This window comes from Pseudoliparis swirei, chromosome 20 (assembly GCF_029220125.1).
Source record: "Pseudoliparis swirei isolate HS2019 ecotype Mariana Trench chromosome 20, NWPU_hadal_v1, whole genome shotgun sequence".
In the NCBI taxonomy this organism is placed as follows: Eukaryota; Metazoa; Chordata; class Actinopteri; order Perciformes; family Liparidae; genus Pseudoliparis; species Pseudoliparis swirei.
Genome location: NC_079407.1, coordinates 16,369,841 through 16,391,294, shown reverse-complemented (window position 1 = coordinate 16,391,294; position 21,454 = coordinate 16,369,841). Strand labels below are relative to the sequence as shown.

Sequence of the window (21,454 nt, the reverse complement as noted above, 5' to 3'; positions counted from 1 at the left end):
TGGACCAGCAATTTAATGTTGCACTTCAACAAAGCAGGGAAAAAACAGATAGTAAAACTGAAGCAGCAGAAGCAAGAGTTATCCTGACTTTTATTCCCTCGTATTCGTCCATTTCTATAAACACTAGATCTAAACACTTACCCATAATACAACTCGGTAGCATCCGTTTTTAGACTAACACTGCCTAGTAAAAACCAAGACTTTCAAACGTCATGCATTTGTTGTTGTTGTTGAGTATTTTTAGTCAGTCAATCATTGCCATACAATACAATATTTTTCTATATAATATACAAAACAGGAAGACTGTAAAGGTATAGTAAGAAGCAAAAATGCTTATATATTCCTATCATAAATTATTATTCGCATATAAATCTGATTATTAATATGAAAGAAAAAATATACATGCATCTTCCATGTACATGTTTCAATTACACTTCTAACCCTAAAAAAAAATTTTCAATAAATAATCCTTTTGAAAACCAAAACTGAGTTGACCTCCATCCATTTTAATGTTTTCCATAATTGGACTCCTACAATAGAAATACATCTTCCTTTAATCCTTTTTTTAGCTTTTTGTACAATAAACATCTCTCAAATCATATTTGAGAGATGTATCAGATTGACCCCCAACCATTTCTCTCCCTCTCCTATCCTATTCTATACGAGAACTTCTGGCTGCTGTTTGCTTGTGAAGCCGATGATCTAGTAACTGAAGCTTGGAGTCAGTTGCACTCTGCAAGTTGCTCTGGGGTTGAGAATCAGCTAAATGACAACAATGCATTCAAATGCAATTTCGTTGCTGCTCTCCAGTTCTCAAGGGAGACCATTTAAAGGGCACAACCTCATAACACAAACTCGTCGTCACATTTATCTCATTTTCCTTCTGTAACATTAAATAAACATTATTGTCACAGGGATTTTAGTTGGGGGAAAAAGGTGCTGCTTCTGGGAAGCATAAAGCCAGATAGTTAGACTTAATGGGCCTTGCTATGTGTAGGGAGTTAGAGGCTGTGACTGTGACAGTCCACTGGGACTCTACTCCCCTTATTCTTTACTGGGTGGGAGATGTGCCATGGCTTTTATGGCCCTCCGTAATATTTCATGACCCTAAAGATTGGTAAATCAGAGCGAAGCCGATGAAAAGCACAGCAGCAACAGCCATAGACTTTAAAAAATAACACAGACACAAAAAAACTCTTCCAGTTTCATGTCTTTTGGCTAAGTGACATTAAGGTCATCAAAATAAGCAAGTGCAACCAGGCATCTGAAATGAACTTCCTAAATGTAGGCTTTAAAAAGGCTTTCTGAAGTCATTTGTGTTGTAATGGCGCGGCTCCCTGCTGCGCCCTGCACCCCCCCGCCAAGAGAACGACAACCGTGTCTGGCCAAATTAAGCTTAGATGACTTTGACTCCACAGTTTCATTAAAAAAGAAGGCACTGTCGCTCTGGAGAACACAAATATCTCCACTTAATAGACATGTTTTCTTCAAAAAATTCTACCAATTCAAGTAATTCAACCATTTTCAAATACCCAAGTCGACGAAGCACTTTTATGGCATAACACAATTATTGTGAATGGAAAGCAAGCTCTGACAGGAACGAGTTAAATCAATGAAAGCATACTGTAGTCACTTTGTTGTACTTACTCATTATTAAAGCCAATGTCCTTTTTACATGGAACTGTTCTAAGATGAATTTCTACTTTGAAACAAAACAATACTGCCATCTAGTGTAAGGAGAAACTTGGGCATGTCCTCAATGACGCCGAATATTAACAAATCATATCATCATATAAAACAAAACCAACCCTATTAATGGATTGCTTATTAGCCAGATATGACAGATCCACATGTACCCATTACTGTAACTCAGTCATTATAAAATGGAGTATTTCAACTATCATTGCCTTATGTATCATCAGTATCAGGAGAGAAAATGTTAGATTGGTGCATCCTTAATAAAATCGTAACACATCCACATATCTTCATGATGCATTGCGATCGGGTATGCAAGGTTTAGCGACATATTAGTACCATGCGCTTTTGTATTTGGTCATTTATGATCCGCCCCACAATGTGTTGCCTGTGGGCTGAGGCCAATGAGCAAGCACTACCACTAACGCATTACAGACGAGTTTTCGGCACGCGTTTCTGTTCCCACTTTGAAAGTCTTTAACGCTCTCTCAGGGTTTTGAACACTGGCTCAGACGTCAGGATCAACTAAAAGCCTGCTGTGACACAGCGCATATCAGTCGTAGTTGTACGCTGCCTTTGTCTGAGCCCTCGGGGATGTTTGCTGGATATCAACAAATCTTTACTTTACTTGAAGCAAATGGTGAGCTATCATGAACGTGTTATGGAAAAACCATCATTACACATCTTTCTCCAACCATCGGTTACATGAAGCAACATGATACGTGTCACACTGAACACAAAATAGGTCATGAGACAGTTACATAACATCACAATGCATAAAGAAGGGATTGTATTATTAAATTAGACTAAACACAAATAGCGCTAAATACAACCGGGTTGAACAAATATGCCCACTGCCAGTTTACTGAGATTCCCAATAATCCTCCTTGTGGGTTTGGGCACTTTTCATTGTGTAAATGTAAAACACTACACCTAATAGAATCAGCGAAGCTGTCAAACTGTACTCCCACACTACCGTGTTTCCCCTACCATTATATCAGGGTGGCGACCCACCCCAATACTGTAATTTTCTCTCTAGCGTCAGATTTGAGAAGTAATTTAAGGTTCTCCATTTTGTTCTTTTATTTAACAATACAGAAGTATATTTTTGATCTTATCTACACAACGGCATGTCATTTCTGTCTCTTCGCACGGTTAACGCTTCTTCTCGGCGCTCCGCCCCCATGTAGTTCCGGAGCAGCTCTCCTGCTCCAGGTTCAAGGGCAGAAACGAGGTGAGGCGCAAGGGAAAATGATGATTTTTTTTATTTCAAGACCTTTATTGAGAACTTCACATAAAACTAAGTCATTCATAAATAAAGAGCAAAATGCCTGTACTTTTGTGTAAATGTTTACGTTACAGCGTTAACAGGTTACGATGCGCATTGCGCGATGGTTGAGTCTTGGTGACTTGCCAGGTGTTCGCACCGTGAGTTTGACGGTCCTGCTGTTGCCCTTCAAAACAAGAGCTCAATATTGAGCTTTATTGAGAGTGGCCGTTTCTAGCCTGCAACCCCGTTTCAAAAAGATTGTTTAATGGAAAGCTCTTTGCAGCGTATAATAATGATAAAACGTGATGACATATCTGCACTCGTTTTGTTTAGCATGTTATTGTTGTTTTAAAAATATATGCAGTGTAAAACTCTTTATTGCAAAATATTTGGACTTATTTTGTTTAGTTTTTCCCAGGTTGCACTTTGTTATTAGCTTGAAAAGATATTCAGTGCAAAACAGGTTAATTTCAGCCACAATAAGCTATTTTTTGCCAAATATTAGATTTTTTTTTGCAGATAGAACTGTATTTGTACTCTTATATGATTGGAAACGTTTGTTTGTTTTTTGTCTGATAAGTAAACTGGTTCAATTATAAAACTAGTTAAAGAATTATTATACTGCATTTAATTGTCGAGCATCTTTAAATGTTAACTTTTCCTACTTTTAGGTGTTTGTGTCGGTCGGTCGTTCTGTCGTGTCCCCCCCCCCCCCCCCTGAAGCTGTAAACCTAAGGGAAACACTGCACTAGATATATACATATATTAGTATCTTCATCAAAACTAAGAAAATATATCACATTACTCCTGTATTAGCTGCTCTGCAATGGCTCCCTGTTAAATCAAGAACCACATTTAAAAATGTTCTCCTCGCCTTCAAAGCCTTGATTGGTGATGCACCATTTTAAAGAGTGTGTAGTACCGTAGTGCCCTACTAGAGAGCTGCGCTCACTAAATGTGGACTAGTCGTGGTTCCTAGAGTCCTAAAATGTAGAGCATTCAGTCATCAAGCTCCTCTTTTATGGAACCAGCTTCTACTTTCAGTCCGGGGGGCAGACAGTCACCACATTTAAGAGTAGACTTTAAAATGTCCTCTGTAATAGCGCTTATAGTTAGGGCTTAATCAGGTTTATATCTCTTGCTTCTGTCCATTCAGGGAAAGGGATCCTCCTCTGTTGCGCTCATGAAGGTTCCTTCCCTTTTTTCTGGTCCTGGGACAGGGATGTCGTATGTGTACAGATTGTAAACTGACTTAAATTGAATTGCCAGGTCACACCGTTACTCACAGCTTCAATATCCATTTATTCTTGGTAATAAAAAGGAAATCATTCTGCAAGGTGTCTGACAGGCTTCCACGGCTGCTGATAAGGCGGAGTTGTCTGTTGGCACATTACAAGCAGCTGAAGTGTGTACAGTGCTGCAGCTGTAGCCAGGGCTGCCCAGTGTATCTGATCAATTACTTGGATATCATTCACATTGATTATTCAATCAGAGACGCTGACTTGATGTATGAGAGCTGCGTGATGGTTTAGTCTAGAAAATCAAACAAGCAGAGTGCTTAGAAGTGTTTGAGGAAAAAAGGTTTTACTCAAGCAAAGTGACCAGATGGAAAAAGTCGTGATACGAAAGAAGAAAAACTGAGCATCTCTCTTTTTGTGGTAGGACTGAGGACTTCGTGGTGTCATCAATGTTTGATTAAGAACAGAATCAACACATCCAAAGCTGCAGTTGCCAGAAAAGTCTGACAATAAAAGAGGAATGTTTCTCAATGTTGTCCAAGCAACATCGTCCACTGTTGTTAAATGTTGTTTATCACCATCGTGCATGTCTCATGTTTACTCACTTAAAAGACGAGTAGATTCCTACAAATGTATTTAAAGCAGCTTGAGAAACTCTTTAAAAAATGTCCGACTTTAACCACTCAAAAGGATTTGATTACTGATTCTTAATGTCTTTTGTACAATGGCGTTTCGTGTCCACTGGTGTTTACATTTCTCATGATTAATTTATAAAAATGTATGATAAATTACTGTTTTTGATCTCATTCCCAATCCAACAAAAAGAACAGGAGGAATGTGTTTGAATGAATGGATTTACAACAATGTAATAAACATTATTAATACAATTTATATATAAATAAAAGCATCACATTATTTATGAAGCTAATATTGCCAGGGCAACTACTGTATATAAAAAAGGTATTTCTGATCTATGTGACTTGTCATTATTTGCATCTGGCTTAGCAACATGTTGAGCATACAGGAAACACTCACTCTCCTTCTTGTGTCTCTGCAGCAGATAGTTCACCTTGACAAGAATACCATATCCTCGGCAGAAGGCACAGAAGCATGAGAAGCAGAAAAGCTAATCACCAGATGTTGGTCACAAAGAAACTCTTGTATTTTCAACAAACCACAAAAGAAGCTATACCGGCAAAGGATATAAATAGCTGCAGCTAGTGATATTTAAAATGCACTCCTGTAATACAAATGCTGTATAGTCTGTATTACTAACGGCAATCTCCTGATCCAATGTGTACATCGCACATGTGTGTGTATTCGAACAGCTTTGCAGCATTTAGAGGTTGTAATACGCGCCTGCTTCTTGTTTCAGTGGATTTGTGTACTTTCTCTGTAGGATTACTGAACTTGTTTCCATACGGAGAGAATCAAAGACAGAAGAAAATCTCAATGTTAACTGGCCACAGGAATCTCTGACCGATACCAGAGATACAATAATATTATGTTAGCAGCACGGGCGAAAAAAACAACACAATGGGCAAGCGTTGCCAGCTAAATCGTCAGAGTTGACTTATTGCTCAAGAGCTTGTTGACATAGTTATGACGTTAAATTGCATTGGGAACAGGCTTATGGCATTTCTGTTGGATGGAACTGAAAAGGGTGAAACAAAAACATTTAATTGGCTGACCCCTCACTGCGTCATTAGGGAGGCGTAAAATAGTTGAGCCCAGCACAACTTTGATTTGTAGCGTGTCGTGCTTGTCTCACAGGCGGGCGTCAGTTTGTATCTTCATGCTATCGGCTTCCATTGAAAATGACTTGCAGAATGTTTCTGTGTAGCGCGAGTAGGGGTCAGCCGTTCAGCTGATGAGCGTAACCGGTGACTGGCCAATCAGTCTCATATTTTTTGCCCGTCAAATTTACAGTCAATTGCAATCGGTAACCTCACTGTTATGCCACTAAATCATATACACTACTCCTTTTAAGTTTATGAGTGTGATTATTAGTGCAAGATAATTATACAAATACAATAATCACATTTCTGGCTCAATCAAGGTGCTTTAGGACCTTTAATTATCGTTAAATAATTATACCTTTAGCTTAAAGCACAGAAGTAGTTCTCATCAATAACAGCAAAAGCAGCTGAGAGAATATTTTTAAATCAGTAAACATAACACTACACTCATTATTTCAAAATAAACAAGTACATGATTGTCTTTTCCTCTCATCTTTTCCTGGTCTGGCATTTGTCCTCTCCTGTCCTCCCACAGTTTGCCCTGGCATATGCCACAGCTGAGCCCATTAATCAAGGCTCATTTTAAAAGAGCTGAATACACTGCTCCCAATTCTCAAGCATTAACCTTGTTAGTGCCCCTTACCACCCCTGAAAGTTGGCACTGGTGTGCTGCGTGTGTGAACGTGTGTGCATATGTGCATATGTTGAGCACTTGTCACTTGTTAGTGGAGCAATTCCTGCCATGCTATAAATAAAGTCAGTCACAGGGAGGAATGGAAGCCAGTGGTGTGCTTTGACAGCAGAGGGCACAGTGGCCTTGTTTCCCTAGCATACGAGGATTAAATCTGGTCTACAGAGTGATAGCTTACTGCGTACCAACCACACTGTACCTTTGCACATTAAACTCACGGTTGCAGTTATTTCTCATTTATTTTACTCAGTCCTGGTTGTTAAATAATCTCAGTGTGTATGATACTTGTTGTTGTGCTCACCCATTATGCACAGGCTCTAATTTACTTTTTATTCTATTCTATATCAACTGCTTAAATATTGTTTTCCTGTTGTTGAAAATGTCGGAGCAAAGAAATACACGATAGTATTTATCTAGTAGAATTAGCCCTCTCCCTATATGCATACTTTTCGTCTTGCAACCAGGCCAAGAAGAAACACACTAGAACACATCCACTTCTTACCTTGACCCTGGGCATCGAGTGAGCGTCCACAGACAATAAGAAGGAGCTGGAGGGTGAAAGAAGGCACACCCACTGGGAGTGCTCCGAAACCCACACTACTCTGGCTCCTTGTGGCCATGGCACCATTGGATACTGGGGAAAAACATATATATATATATATATATATATATATATATATTGAGAAATAGGATATTAAAATATTGACAGACATTTCCACTGTACATCCACATTTATTGAGTTTTTAAGTATGAGACTTCTGGGCTCATGAGGCCCGTCAGGAAGGATACATTGTCATCAGGCAGATATTATATTTACCAGATGTTCAGCACTAAATATTAATCCCCGAACAAAGCACCAGAGCTATTAATACAAAACGCATGAAGAAACAACATAGCAGATTCCGTAAACATACATTAAGGAAGGAAATGTATTGTATGGCCATGGCAAGTATCATCTCTTACAATATACTCGCAAATAAACTGAACTAGAACCAATGACAATAATATAATATTAAAACTGTTTAGATGAATTAGTAACAGATGAGATTTTGCGTGCAAAAAGCTCCATCCTGTCACACTAATAACTGATGCACAGCACGTGGTCAAGTTTACAAAGTACTATCATTCAGCCTGACATTTCAGAGCAAGCTTCCAAAGGAAGGATGAAATTAATAGGCCTACAGTTTATCTGCACTCATTTATATTCACATCTTGAAACCCATGAGAGAGATTAATTATTTAGCACCATTGCATCATTGTTAATGTAAGGTAAATAAAAACTATGTGCTCCAATACCAAAAACCCACCAGAGTTATGTTTGATCACCACCATGCGAGTTCTTAGTCTACAGTATAGCAGCATATTGCCACCATTTAACAACGGCAAATGAATTGGTATTAAACATGTATTAGTATAAAAACCTAAAATCGATTATTACAACTATTAGACCGCAGTCTAAACATCAAAACCTGATTGAGATTATGTATGGGTGTTGCAATAAAAGTGATATTTGCATATAGATTTTTCTGTGTTCATTGGCCATTGTTTCTCAGTTAGAAAACTACAGAACCAATCAGTGTTTCATAGGCAGGAAAAAGTAAGGACGCCTTCCTGGGCGAGAGCCAAAAGAAACATCCAACAGAATATTTAATAGGGACTATACAGAAATAACAACTTAAAATGTGTAAGTTACTATGTTTGTTAAAAAATATGTTTTCGGTTCGGATGCTATACGTAACTCGCTACTGAAAAAAAGATATCCACCTACCCACTTGATGGATGATGAAGCCGAAAAAAAGGTATAGCAATATCAAGTAAATATGAACTGGCTTCCAAAACGTGGTGTTTTAGCAATATGGACAGTGACTATAAAGAGGAGTTTCTGTTGTCTGTCACACCTTTGTCTAACAGAAGAGTTCCCATTTTTAAACACTACAGCTGTTTATAGGCCACCTCACCTCTCACTTGCACTATAAGTATGTGAACACAACACAAAGAAAATGTTTTGCAAGTTTACATTTGAAAATGTCATTGCGTGAATACAGGGCTTGTGTGTTGGGCTCTGAGCGCCGCCAAACGTGGGTGACCTACACGTACTAATGTGCCTGAAGGCATCTTCATTTGACACAATTAGATGAAGGAAGCTGCTGCTCTGCTAACGAGCCACTCCCACAATACCGCCAGTATTGCTCCTGTCAATTGCGCTGTATGTATTTTCATGTCTAAGACACACAATCATATTTGATAAACCCATGTACAACGCACGGAAAAATAACATTTAGATCATATATTTTGCGTCATATACACATCATCTGCTAAATAAAAAGTGTAATAAAATCAAATGTTGACTATCTATAAAAGTGAAACTAACTCACAGATGAATATTTCACACAGCTTGAAAAAATTTAAACATTCACCTGGAAATATTCAGAAGAAAACACTTTTCACAAAACATTGTTAAACATAGATATGGCATGAATGTAACGATTACGATTAATAAAAGTACATAAAGATGTCGCTTTAAAAAAAGAAGAGAGCTGTCATTGCCTACACATTTGAAGTCCAAACTAACTTATTAAGCAAATCCTAAGTCTCAGAAAAGGGCAGACTAAAATATACTACAAGTCTTCAGTGCTGCGGTGAAAGTGTGCATTCTTGAATAACATAATTTACACTCCCATCCCCCAAAGACACACACACACATGTATTACCTGTAATGTATCTGCACCTCCGTGTTGTGGTTCTGCTGTCGATCCCACCAACGAGTCCCACTCCTGCTGCCTGACGGAGGTTCTTCTCTTCGCCTCCGCTGTACACTCACAGCTGGCAGAGCTCTCTCCCTTTTGGTGGCCAAACAGCCCATCTGAAAAGACCGAGGGACGGAAAATGAAGGGGAAAGGGAAAAAAACAGAAAAAGGGAGGAAAGCCAATGGATGTGAATCCGAAGAAAAGGAAAAGAGAGACAGATTGGTTCGAGAATGTAGATTGTCAGGTGCCACATTATCAAAAGCCAATGTGAGTAAAAATCACAGAGTTAAACTAATTTGATTTCACATTCCCTCAGTGCTGCCGTTTCCTTTTCTATTAATTTGACCGCATTTTAGCTTTGGAGCACCAAATCACAAGCCGGGCTGCCGTGCACTTAAATCACAATCAATGAGGGATTTTATCTTAGAGACTTTCAATGCACAAAGCATGAGAACACATTTGAAATTTGCAATAAGTTGCAGGATAACAAAACTATCATGGAAAAATAAAAGATGAGAGCTAGAAAGATGCCAAAAGCTGCTGCCTTAAATGAATAAAAACACCAACACAAAGTGGAATAGTGGTAATAACACAGGTATTAACTAAACCGAGTCAAGCTGATATATCGACCAGATATATTGGTATCTGCATATATGTTGGCCAATAAGCAACAAGATATGGCAGTACCAAAAGGCCAAAGATATGTTTGAAGACATTTACAAACAATGTCAAGATTACATCATTTGTTTACCACAATGAAAAAATGTGATGTCTACCTTAGGAAATCCAATATTGGTTGGGCCGAACAAAAAACTGCTGTCCAAAAAACTAAACAAGGTGAATAACTATATGTAAAAAATGTAAAGTCCTTATTAATGAGGTGTGGATATATTTCCTACCCTCTATTCACGTCACTGCCCTTGACGACAGAAAGGTCTGGGCAGAGAAAAAGACAGCTTCATATTCTCGACTTTGTAAGAATTTAGCAACTTCCACAAAATAATTTGCTGAAGCTGGGACTTGAACCCAATTCTGCCGCTGAAGGACATTCACTGCTGACTCTACACCCAGCTGTCCACAAGGTGCTTTAGTCATATGCCAAGTCCCCTTAGATCAGGGGTCCCCAACCCCCGGGCCGCGGCCCGGTACCGGTCCACGGCTTGGTTGGAACCGGGCCGCGGAGAAAAAGTGAATAAAAAAAGTTGTAATTTTTTTTTGTAATCAGTCGGAAAAATATATTATTTATTACGTCATTTATATTGCCGGTCCGTGAAAATAATTTCTGACACGGAACCGGTCCGTGGCTCAAAAAAGGTTGGGGACCGCTGCCTTAGATAACACTGAACCTTAATTTCCTTGAAATAAAGAAACAACACCATGTGACAACATTTGAATACCTATACCTTGAATAAAAACAGATTAGCACTTTAGTGGCACTTGAATGACACTTATGGTATTTTTTGTAGTTTGGCTTTCTTGAAGAAATGTTACTTGATTCTTGTTGTTCTGCGTTTGTACTCATAGTTGAATGCACTTATTATAAGTCACTTTGGATAAAGGCGTCAGATAAATTACATGTAATGTAATATAACATTTCAACACCAGCTATTTGTATCGTCACCGTATATTCAACCCTGAATTAAACGTTAAAAAAAAATCGCAATGCTGATCACATCGGAACCCCATAATGTGACCTCGCTCACTAATGCTCACATGGTTGAGTACTTAACCCTCATCCTACCAATACGTGTGAGTAACTATTACTATAAACTAATTTAAGAAACAACCATCATAGCTAAATTAATTTGTGTCTGCACTTATTTCCTCTTAAAATAGTATTAGATATTCCCCCCCTAAAAAAAGATTAAAAACACCATGCTCTAAAAGAGAAATGATTCATGCAGCAATCTAACACCAGGCATAGATCATTATACCCTTCCCACTTCTCACAAAGAAGTTGAATCCGGGAGCATTGCCTGCTTAGAAACTAAAGGGTAAGAAAGATCTAATGTGACTTATTTTGGAGAATTATTCGCTAAGCACAAACAGCTCAAAATTGCTCGGAGTTGTCCTACCAAAGAAGCATCCTTGACTTTGAGAAACCGCCCCTGTATGGCTTATAGCGTGAATAGCGTCACAAGCCCAACGACAACCAGCACACCTGCTTTCAATCACAGTAAGATATTAACTGGTTAACCTACACCTGCGCGGCTTCTCTTGCAAAGTCCCCACACCTCTCGTGCTGAGTCACGTCCGGTGAGTACATCGTGCCGTGTGTTCACCTACTGTTCAACTTGTCTTCCTGCTGGTTTAAATATGTGGGCCCGACTGAATTAGATTTTTTAAAGTTAAGGATAAATAAACGCAGAAACCCGAACGCTGCCTCGTGCTCTGTTAATTAGGCAGACCATGCGCATGGTGTTGCCAGGCGTGCTGATGTAATGAATCATTTCCCATCAACCCATCTAATAACCTCTCCTCAGAATTGTTTACCCGGACATGAATAATGAGTTCAACATTTCAGAAAATGTTTCAACTTATCTGTTTTCAAAAGCTCTTCAATTGAAACTGTCTGGGCAAAAAAATAATGTCACGTTTTTTTTTAGTTACAAATATGATGTCAATATTATGCTCATGATATAACATGATTAATTCACAATAATACAAGAACAATATAAAACAAATGTGTTTTTGTCACGGGGGCGGAGCCTGTTATTTGTCACGGGGGCGGAGTCTGTTTTTCGTGGGAATTATTAATTTTTTAAACCACAAAGTGTCTAACAAGAAATTCAATTGCATTTAAGGGTCCGATGGAGACTGAGTGTTTTTCATTCTCTAAAATTGTATTTTGCTAACACTTTCCACCACAAAGTGCCCGTCTAAACGACAACGAGGTGCACAATGTTACAATATCCGCTTTATTTTTCAACATCCTGTAGCACTTTGTTACTTTAGTACGATGACACTATGGGGAGTCTGATGTAAGGTCCCTTTGAGAAACAGATGCAACAGATACATTTATAGCAATGTTATTAATTGTTTAGCTAAAACGTTGGACTAATTAAAGGACTGTTATGATGATATATAATATTTACAAAAGTCAACACATATAGTTACCTTTTGTATCGTTTGCATGGTTGGACCGGCGAGAAGATTGTAACACCGTGTTCTGTGGGTCTCCCCAGTGACTCTTGATTGCTCATTCCCTTCACCTGCCCTCAGCCTCTCTTGATTACTCATGCCCTACACCTGTGTTTCCTCCTTATATATTTTCCCATTCTTTCCTTTTTCCCCTGTCACATTGTTGTCTTTGTTACCCATGATTAATGCCTGTCTTTGTTGATTCCTGTCATTGTTACCCATTGTAGATTCCCCGTTGTTAGTCTCTAGTGTTGCCTTCAACCTGAGTTCTATGTTCAACTTCTTGAGTAAAAGAGTTTTTGTCCCACTTTTCCTGGACTCCCGCTTGCTTCCTCTGCGCCTGAGCTTTCGCCCCACAACACCCGTGACAGGATGAAGAAGATAGCACTAAAAATAGCGCCACTGAAGCGCATGAGCACTTACTCAGAATTTCGACTTCCTATCTCATAATTATTAGATTGTATATATACCATTGGGGATATTTGTTATCTCAGCTAAATTGTCATAGTTTTTCTTTTCTCTGGTGGAAATGGGCTTCTATTCAAAAACAGTGGCCACAAACACTAAACATCTGACTTCTGAAATCCTCTTATTGAAGCAGAATCAGTGTTGCAGTGTATTGCAGCCAGGAACGACAATGTTTCTCACAACCCCTGTACTCTCTTATTGCCTGCCAGGTTTGTATATTAGGAGTCGTGATATTATTATTATTATTATTATTATTAACCAAGTACCGGACATGGGGTGGCGTACTCTTCTCCATAGCTGCCCCCTCCCTCTGGAACTCACTCCCCAAACTCATCTGAGACTGCACTGACCTTTCCATTTTTAAATGTCTTCAGAACTGCTCTGTTTTTACATGTTTTGTGTTGCTCTTTTATGATTTTAAATATTTGTAAAGTGTCTTTGAGTTTTATTATTATGAGATTGTATTTTGGACCTTTAAACAGTTGTAGATCAGTCCTGACAAAAGTGATTGAAGACAGGAAAACTGCATGAACATTCACATTAGATAGAGCCTGGATTCCTGTTAGATGCTCGGTTGGTAAGCATTTTAAAATGTTCAGCGGTGATGGTGGACCCGAGGCTCCGACTGGGCATCATGGAATAGAATTATGCAAGGCATCCACTCAAAGAAGGCAACGGAGTAAAGGAACCATCACACTGGGAGATAAAAGGACGTCTAAAAATAACTTTGAACAAGAAGTATCTTTAAGAAAAAGCAAGTCTGCTGTTACTTGTTCAGTCTCTTTATTGTTCAACAAAGCATTCTTTTCACAAAATATCTGTGCAGTATGAAACTTACAAACCCCACATTTTCTAGACTTAATAACATTCCCATTTATTGTTTTCACATAACTAACATATGTAAACAAACACAAGATGTGTAAATATTGTTGCTGTACAGGTTGACTTTGTGTATTCCCTGGATCTTCTAGTTGGGAGACCGCGAGTGTCTCCTGAGCACACCGAGGATGATGAGGAATATCGTTGGCGCTGCGATCACGGCGACAGTACTGGAGAACTGTAGGAAATGACATCACAATAATGGTGCTGTACTTTGGCCAGTGATGGAAAGCAAATATGTGCACATACACAAGTTCTGTATTTAATTACAATTATGAGCTTCTTTACGTTAGTATTTCCATTTCATGCTATTTTTTCATTTCTACCCAGGGAAGTATTGTGCTATTGAACTACATTATCCGATAGCTAGAGTGACAAGTGACTCATTTCTTTAAGATTATGTTTTGGAATTGGATGCATTGTTATGAATTAAAGTAATGAACAATATTTGATATGAAAAAGGAAAAATAATAGTTAGTGACTAGCTACAAAATTACTTGATACACTAAAAATCCCTGCATGCGTTTCAACCAAATGTGTCTGCGCTGGATCATTCATTCCCAAAGACTGGGTGTGGACACGCAGGTGGGTCGTAGGAGATTTTATTTGGCTTGCTAAATAAATTAGCAGAATTTATTTTTAACATGTATATCTGCAGTACACCTAACTGTATACCTTGAGCCACATGAGGGAACCTGCATATCTTTATTGTGTTGATAATGCACTCTTTGCTTTACTGATGAGAGGAAATGAAATGTGCTGTTAACTCCTTCTGATTACATTCATTTTTAAGTATAGAGAAAAGTATTTACATATATCTTTAAATTATTTTTTTATAATGTGCATTAAACAAAGCTGTTTATCAAACGCATATCTCTTTTAAAATGGCTGGTTTACCTTTTCAAGATAATATAAGTGGAAGTAGAAAAAGCAGTAAAAATGTGCTCATTTCAGATGAGTCTATTGTGAATTGGTTCATACGGTTAGTCATTGCACTAGGTGAATATATGATATTAACAATTATCAGCAGGGTGCTTTTTTCGTACATAGAACCTTTCATTACAATTTAATTGCATGTGCACATACTAAAAACAAAAGTAAAATTATAAGTCTTTTCAATGTGTCTAAATGATATCACACTAACCTTGATGGTAGCACTATAGTCCGTTTGGAATGATCGAAGATGCACATTGAAGAGGGCGAGGCTGCAAGGCAAGTAGGAATCTGTATCATCCTCTGAGTCTCTGCATCTTTGGGAAAACAATATCAGGAAAATAATTCTTACAGATTTACATTAAAAACGCGAAACTGCACTGCCAAAACTAGTGTTATACACATAGAATTCAGAAAACACCTTTTGTACAAAGTGCTCAGGATCAAACTGTTGTCTGCCAAGAACAGCTCTGAAAGGCCAAGGTCAATCAATACTGACAGTGGCAGCCTGTAACCCTCCTCAGCAAGGAGGCCAAGGTTGTACCATCCCTGTGGAAGAGCAGTATGAATGAAAACAGACTTGGACACAATGTATACAAACACTATCAGAAAAATCCATTTCAAAGCAGCAGACCTGTGGCGTGTTCCTCCGTGCTGCCAGAGTGTACAAGGCTGCTGCAGAAGACAAGTCTTTCTGCCCGTCACGTTGCCCCTCATACAACAGGTCGCCCATCCTAATCAAGGCTGGAGTCATAGGTCCAAAAAGAAAGATTTTAAGTATGATTTGTATTCATACAGGATTCCCAATACGGAAGCTTTTGGATCGATGGAAGATGCACATTGAAAAAGGCTAGACTGGGATGGAATAGTAATTTACCATAAGTGTCAGGATTTTTGCTTTGGAGTGTACGGTTGTAATACCTCCACATACAGTTTGATGCAAAAGAAGGATCCAGAGAAGCTAACTAGGGAGTAAAAAAAGGTTTTTTTTATTAATGTAGAGAATAACTAAAACCATGACACTCTAGCTCATAGGGATAACTCACCATACTTTTGTCGCATAGATATGCCACATTGAATTGGGCGGGTGAGTAGCCGGACTCAGCAGCCATCATGTAATATAACAGTGAGCTGAACCTGTTGAAAAGCTGGACCGTTAATGCGAAGACCGAAATCAAGTGGCCAGATCAGGATTGTGGCTAGTGTGAATAGAGAACAAGATTACATGTCACTTTTCAGATATGAATCCAAGGCCTTCCGCAAGATGCTGCCCAGGTATCCATTGTGCTCAGCTGCCCACTTTACCCACCTGCAGTCAGTTAAAAAGGCACCTTAGTCACCACATACTGGAAGGACAAATCATGTTTGTGCTGTGAATTAAATGAATAAGAGTCGGCGGCTAACAAAAGTGCATCGGATGGACGCCTGGAGACGCATCCAGGTATTCCAGTTGTCCAGATGTTGGCGAGTTGAATCGCTCCCCTGATGTGGCCTCTCTCTGCAGACTTCAGATAGTACCGAAAGGCCATGCACTGCAGGAAAGACAAAGGATTACCCGCCTCATGTCAGCATCGGTAGTCTGTAAGCATGCCTGGAGAAGATCACACAAAGCATTCATACGGGGGTGACCTGGTCAGCTGCTTTTCCTGGATACAAGCCCTGTGAGTACATCACACCGAGATTCAAAGCAGCATCTGATGACTCCAGGAGATCCGCCTGCTCCCACAGCTGCACCGCCTGCCCGTAGTCTTGCTCAAAGTGCTCATGGTACCAGGCCAGGGCGTTGATTGCAGGAACAAAGTTCTGTGGGATAGAATATTGTACAAAGTAAGATTACACTTTGAATGTGTTTTTCCAACAGAAATCAGACATCTAGTGTTACAGAATGAATACAAAATGAACTAGAATGGGCACTCGGTAGAGCGCATACCTTCGCATATCACACGATTGGGCATTGAATTATGAACATTTTGGCATTAGTTGCATGCCAATTGGATAAAAATTGACCGTGCTATGGTAAAAAGAAGATTGTGACCTTTTCATGACCTTGACCTTTGACCCGATTGATCCCAAAATCTAATCAAATGGTCCCCGGATAATAACCAACCATCCCACCAAATTCCATGCGATTCAAGAATATTTTGACCTGATCATGATCTTGACCTTGACCTTTGACCCGATCGATCCCAAAATCTAATCAAATGGTCCCCGGAAAATAACCAATCATCCCACCAAATGTCATGCGATTCGGTTTAATACTTTTTGTGTTATGCGAGTAATACGCATACAAATAAATAAATAAATACACGGCGATCAAAACATAACCTTCCGCATTTTCAATGCAAAGGTAATAATAATGATGTAGTCAACATTTAATCATACAAAACCTGGTCCATTGCTTTCTTCAGGAAAGTGAGAGCTTTTGGAATGTCCTGTTCAACCCCACGCCCCTACGGAGAAACACATTCACATTTCAAGAGCTAATACTAAATGATTAAAGAATACTAACTAATAAGAATGGCTATTTCAGAAAGTTAAATTAAACCTTGTGATGTTTCTCATTGTATGCGTACAGGTGTAGTTCACACCTGGAGTAAGACGATGCCATAGTCATACATTAGCACTGGGTCCTTCCACTTGACCGCTCCCCTTTCGTAGTGCTTCACAGCCTTCCTGATGTCTGGAGACACTCCCTGCTGACCCCAGAACAGCATGCGGGCAACCGTTTGCTGGAAAACGGTTGCTAAATTATTTATTTTTTAAATTACATGATAAAGCATCCTCGCCTTGTCCGAGTGTCTGTAGTCATTTTCTTTGACCCTATAATGTGTATTTTGAGACACAGATCTAAAATCTGAGGCCCCTTGTCATCCTCTTATCACACTCATCATCGCACTTGTTTTTATCTGACTTTCCATGCTTGTGTACTTTCAGCTTGGAAAGCAGAGATGGCAGAACATGTACCTCAGCTTCAGCTGCTCCCCTGCGTGCTTGCATTTTCAGCCATTGGAAGAGCTGATGGTCTTCGCTGGTCTGGAGATTCAACACCTCATCATTGTTTAGGTAAATAGCCTCAACAAATTTCTGGGGAAAAAAGAGGAGTGAAAACACACACAAAATGAAAATATATTTTATTTTATTTTGTGCCGTTCCTTTCTAAATCAGAAATGCAGCTCTGTGATTTACATCAAACATGCATCACCTTGAGCCATGTAACATTGTTAAATGAATTCTACTTCTGTCCTTGATATGGGAATTGATGATTGAACTCTGACAACTATGGAAAGCAGAACATGTTTGCAGAAAAGGAGAGCAGAACATGTATTCACATATCACTCTGGGCTCATATGATTGTAATACCCGTGTCCTCGCAGCCCCTGCATTACATTTGCTGAATGCCTGACACTGCCAGCTATCGAATAAGAAATAACAAAAATACCAGTGTCTGATATGTTGTGTTTGATTCTTCGTGTTTCATGTTTAATAACATAAAATGTACGCCTTTAATTCTTATTATCATTAATTATTCCGTGCATTAGGTTATTATTGACTCGCACAGAAAAGTGTACAACATACAGTGTTAAACAAGAGCTGCGAAATGAGCACAGCAAAGCCGTTACCAACACTTCCACTACCTGCTGGGGTGTGGGATTGAGACGGTCGAGAGTTGTCTGTTTCGCTATATTTGCATAATAGGCATAGGCCAGGTCCGGGTCTGTGGGGAGGCCATGGAGACCCTGGTGGTGCAGGTGGCCGAGACGCAGGAGTGCTAATCGCTCATCCTTCTGGGCTGCCAGCAGGGCGAGGAGCCAGGCCTGCACCAAACACAAGGGCATGAGAGGATCTTTTTTTTCTTTTTTTATTGTCCACCCCAGGCAGTTCTACTGCAGCTGAAGCAGGAGCACACACACACACACACACACACCTTATTGGGCTGTTCCTGGATTCCCAGGCCAGCGCTGTAGAACACTGAGGACATGAGCAGAGCTCGGTTATCAGCTAAGCAGCCAGCTTGGAGCAGCAGTGGCAATATTTTGCTGACCACTCCAATGTTGCTCGCTCTGCTCAGCTTGCGAAGCGATAAGGAGTACAGGGCTCTGCCCACAGCTGGCAGGCTGGCATATCTTTCTCCTAAAAGTCAGGAGTGGATTTCAGTGTTTTATGTACAATGAGACACGATAACATCAGTGACGTACGAAGCAAAAAGGTCAGTCGTTACAAAGCCTAACTTCTCTCTTGTTTAAATGCAAACAGCTAGATTTGCAATGTGAATTATTGTGGACATCACCTCTGTATATATTGTACCAGTTCAAGACAAATTCATTGACCTCTCACCGTGTTTGAAAACCAAAAACTTGACCAGTTTTGCAGCTCGTCGTCTATGAGGGAGAGTCGTCTCCCACAGCTCACACTGTGACTTCGATGGCTGTCTGTCCTTTACCATCCACTCATGGAAAGCATCAAAACAGGCCCCTAAAAAAAAAACATGGACAGTTTCTTTAGACATGCAGGGGCTCTGGGGAGAACATTTCAGACACGGTAACCTTAGCAACACCTAGTGGATCTAAAGACCTACTACCAGACTCTGTCCCCTGTTGGGCCTTGAGAGAATAACCACGGATTTTAATGTTCATCTCGAGACGAAATCCTTGACAGGTGTGCTGCCAGCCTGTCAGGTTCAGAGTCCTGATAACATCTGGAATAACCACTGCATCCTGGAGAAGAGGAAAATGATCAGACTCCAATGTCGAGAGTCGTCAACAGAGGCGATACACGAGAGCAGGTGTGGGGCATTACCGTGCTGTGAGGAGGTATTCGGTTGCGGTAGTAAACCAGTGGCCCAAAATAACCTTCCACACTTCTTATGTATTTCCCTCCTCCAATCACAAAATATCCCTCTGTGTCATCCAGCACAACAATGTGGTCCAACCTGTAAGACACAGTGCGGACATTCTTTTTCTTTTCTTTCTGTTGGTGATGTATACAATCCCTTTGTCATGTCTGTGGTGGACTTACATCTGTACTATCGAATGAAGCGTCCTGTGCTCCTTCTTCACACACACCATGGAGACGGTCACCTGAGATGCACAAACAGGACAACGACCACTTTTTTTGGCATTATTACTCATTGAAGAAAAGAAAAAAAGACATCTTCTGTCAACAAGAGACCACTCACCATTGTATCGCGCAACTTCACACTGATTTGGCACCACTCACTCAAAGGCACCTTGAACGCAGGAACAAATGCAGAGGATCCCTCAGACCCTCCATCTATCTGGATGTGTAGCTGGCCTGCGCGTGCAGTGTGGGGCAATGACTAATGTAAGTCCAGATAATGACACTGTGTAGTTGAAAATATCTGAGTGGTGAGAGAAGAACGTTACCTGATTTTTTGAGGAACAGTGATGGTGTGACATAGTTATTCTGGGAGTCTATATGGTAGAGCAAACCACACAGGTTATCCTGGCAGTGTCTGGTGACAAATATCCACATGGAGAACATACACCTGGCAAAAAAAATACACTCTTGGTTAACTATCTAAACAATAACTGCATTACCAGAATAGAAAGCGTGGCTGGTTGTGTCTTACCATGGAGAGGTGAGGGATTTAATGCGCAAATACTCCAGAAACTCGGCGCCATAAGGGTGCAGCGTCTTCGTGATGCCAAAGCCTTCTCCAGTGGAGCCATACATGGAAGACAGGAGCTGCACCGTTTCTGAATGACATGAAGCTTTTAGGTTGAGATGTGGAAGACTAAAACACTCATCCTCCATACCCATCATCGAAAAAAACAATCAGACTTCCCAGACTAGTACACTATGACATCACATGTCCTACAATTATTATCAGAAGATGGTATTTTTGCGTTTTCAAGGCTTTCCCCTTTAAAATATCGTGGACTTTAACTGCTTTTATCCACATGTGCGCTTTACTGCAGCTTTAAGTTCACTCCTTAGACCTTACCTTGCTCCAAAGGACACTGCTTCTTTGACAACAGTCGAGATAATTGCATCATTTGTGTACTCCAGGAAATGCAAAGTTGATGCCGTTTTAAAGGCCGACTAAAAAAAAGTTTAGGCTGCAAAGTTGCCATATCCTGAGCTGCCGCCGACGCCTCGGTGTCATCCAATCCACTGTATCTGAGTGACACGACAAGGATGCAACTCAGCACCAACTGGGAGTCTGGAATAATCCCATCAGCTCGATACACCAACCAATCTGGCAAGTTCAGCTCCAGGGTTTTTACTTTAGTTGGACCGGGGGCGCAGCTCCACTGTCGCAGCAGGAGTGTTGAAGAGCTGCCAGTTTCAAAAGATACAACACAGTCCAGCCGGACTGTGGCAACTTCATCACAAGAGTAGAGTATTTTCAAAAGATGGCCCGGTCGAGGCTCCTCTGGAGGATTCAGGAGCGTCACCTCGTCTACAGCCCAGACGACCTGTGAGAAGCACGCGGATGGTTGTTCATTAAATCTGTTAAAAGCAGAAGGGACCAGAGGACCACACACGGTGAAGGAAAAGCTGCTCCTACCTGCATACTGAGACCAAACACACAGATGTAGGTGTGCAGTGTACGGAAACCCATGGCTCACAAAGTGTTTTCATCAATCTCTCCATGAAAGATGTTCAAGCTGCAAAGATCCGTGTTTCA

The 21,454-nt window shown here is 40.2% G+C and overlaps 1 protein-coding gene across 1 annotated transcript; it reads right to left on the bottom strand.

Annotated features, from left to right (window-relative positions):
• Positions 1 to 13,756: 13,756 nt before the first annotated feature.
• LOC130211276 (protein sel-1 homolog 3) lies at positions 13,757 to 21,443 on the bottom strand. The gene is made up of 23 exons (XM_056442018.1): positions 21,335 to 21,443; positions 20,768 to 21,242; positions 20,393 to 20,519; positions 20,187 to 20,308; positions 19,979 to 20,094; positions 19,819 to 19,880; positions 19,600 to 19,732; positions 19,379 to 19,517; positions 19,138 to 19,275; positions 18,728 to 18,933; positions 18,438 to 18,617; positions 17,767 to 17,886; positions 17,391 to 17,531; positions 17,190 to 17,252; positions 16,432 to 16,605; positions 16,207 to 16,334; positions 16,028 to 16,111; positions 15,849 to 15,939; positions 15,680 to 15,767; positions 15,437 to 15,546; positions 15,224 to 15,351; positions 15,014 to 15,119; positions 13,757 to 14,047 (listed from the first exon to the last, which is right to left on the bottom strand). Exons 1-23 carry the CDS (start codon positions 21,386 to 21,388, stop codon positions 13,958 to 13,960), a joined length of 3,075 nt encoding a protein of 1,024 aa, XP_056297993.1. The 5' UTR covers positions 21,389 to 21,443; the 3' UTR covers positions 13,757 to 13,957.
• Between the last annotated feature and the right edge of the window lie 11 nt (positions 21,444 to 21,454).

Coding starts and splice junctions, on each gene's coding strand:
- LOC130211276 (XM_056442018.1), bottom strand. CDS start 21,388: ATGGGTTTCCGTACACTGCACACCTACATCTGTGTGTTTGGTCTCAGT. Junction 17,253..17,390: donor ATGGCATCGTCTTACTCCAG/GTGTGAACTACA, acceptor GTTTCTCCGTAG/GGGCGTGGGGTTGAACAGGA. Junction 15,547..15,679: donor CAAAAATCCTGACACTTATG/GTAAATTACTAT, acceptor CTATGACTCCAG/CCTTGATTAGGATGGGCGAC.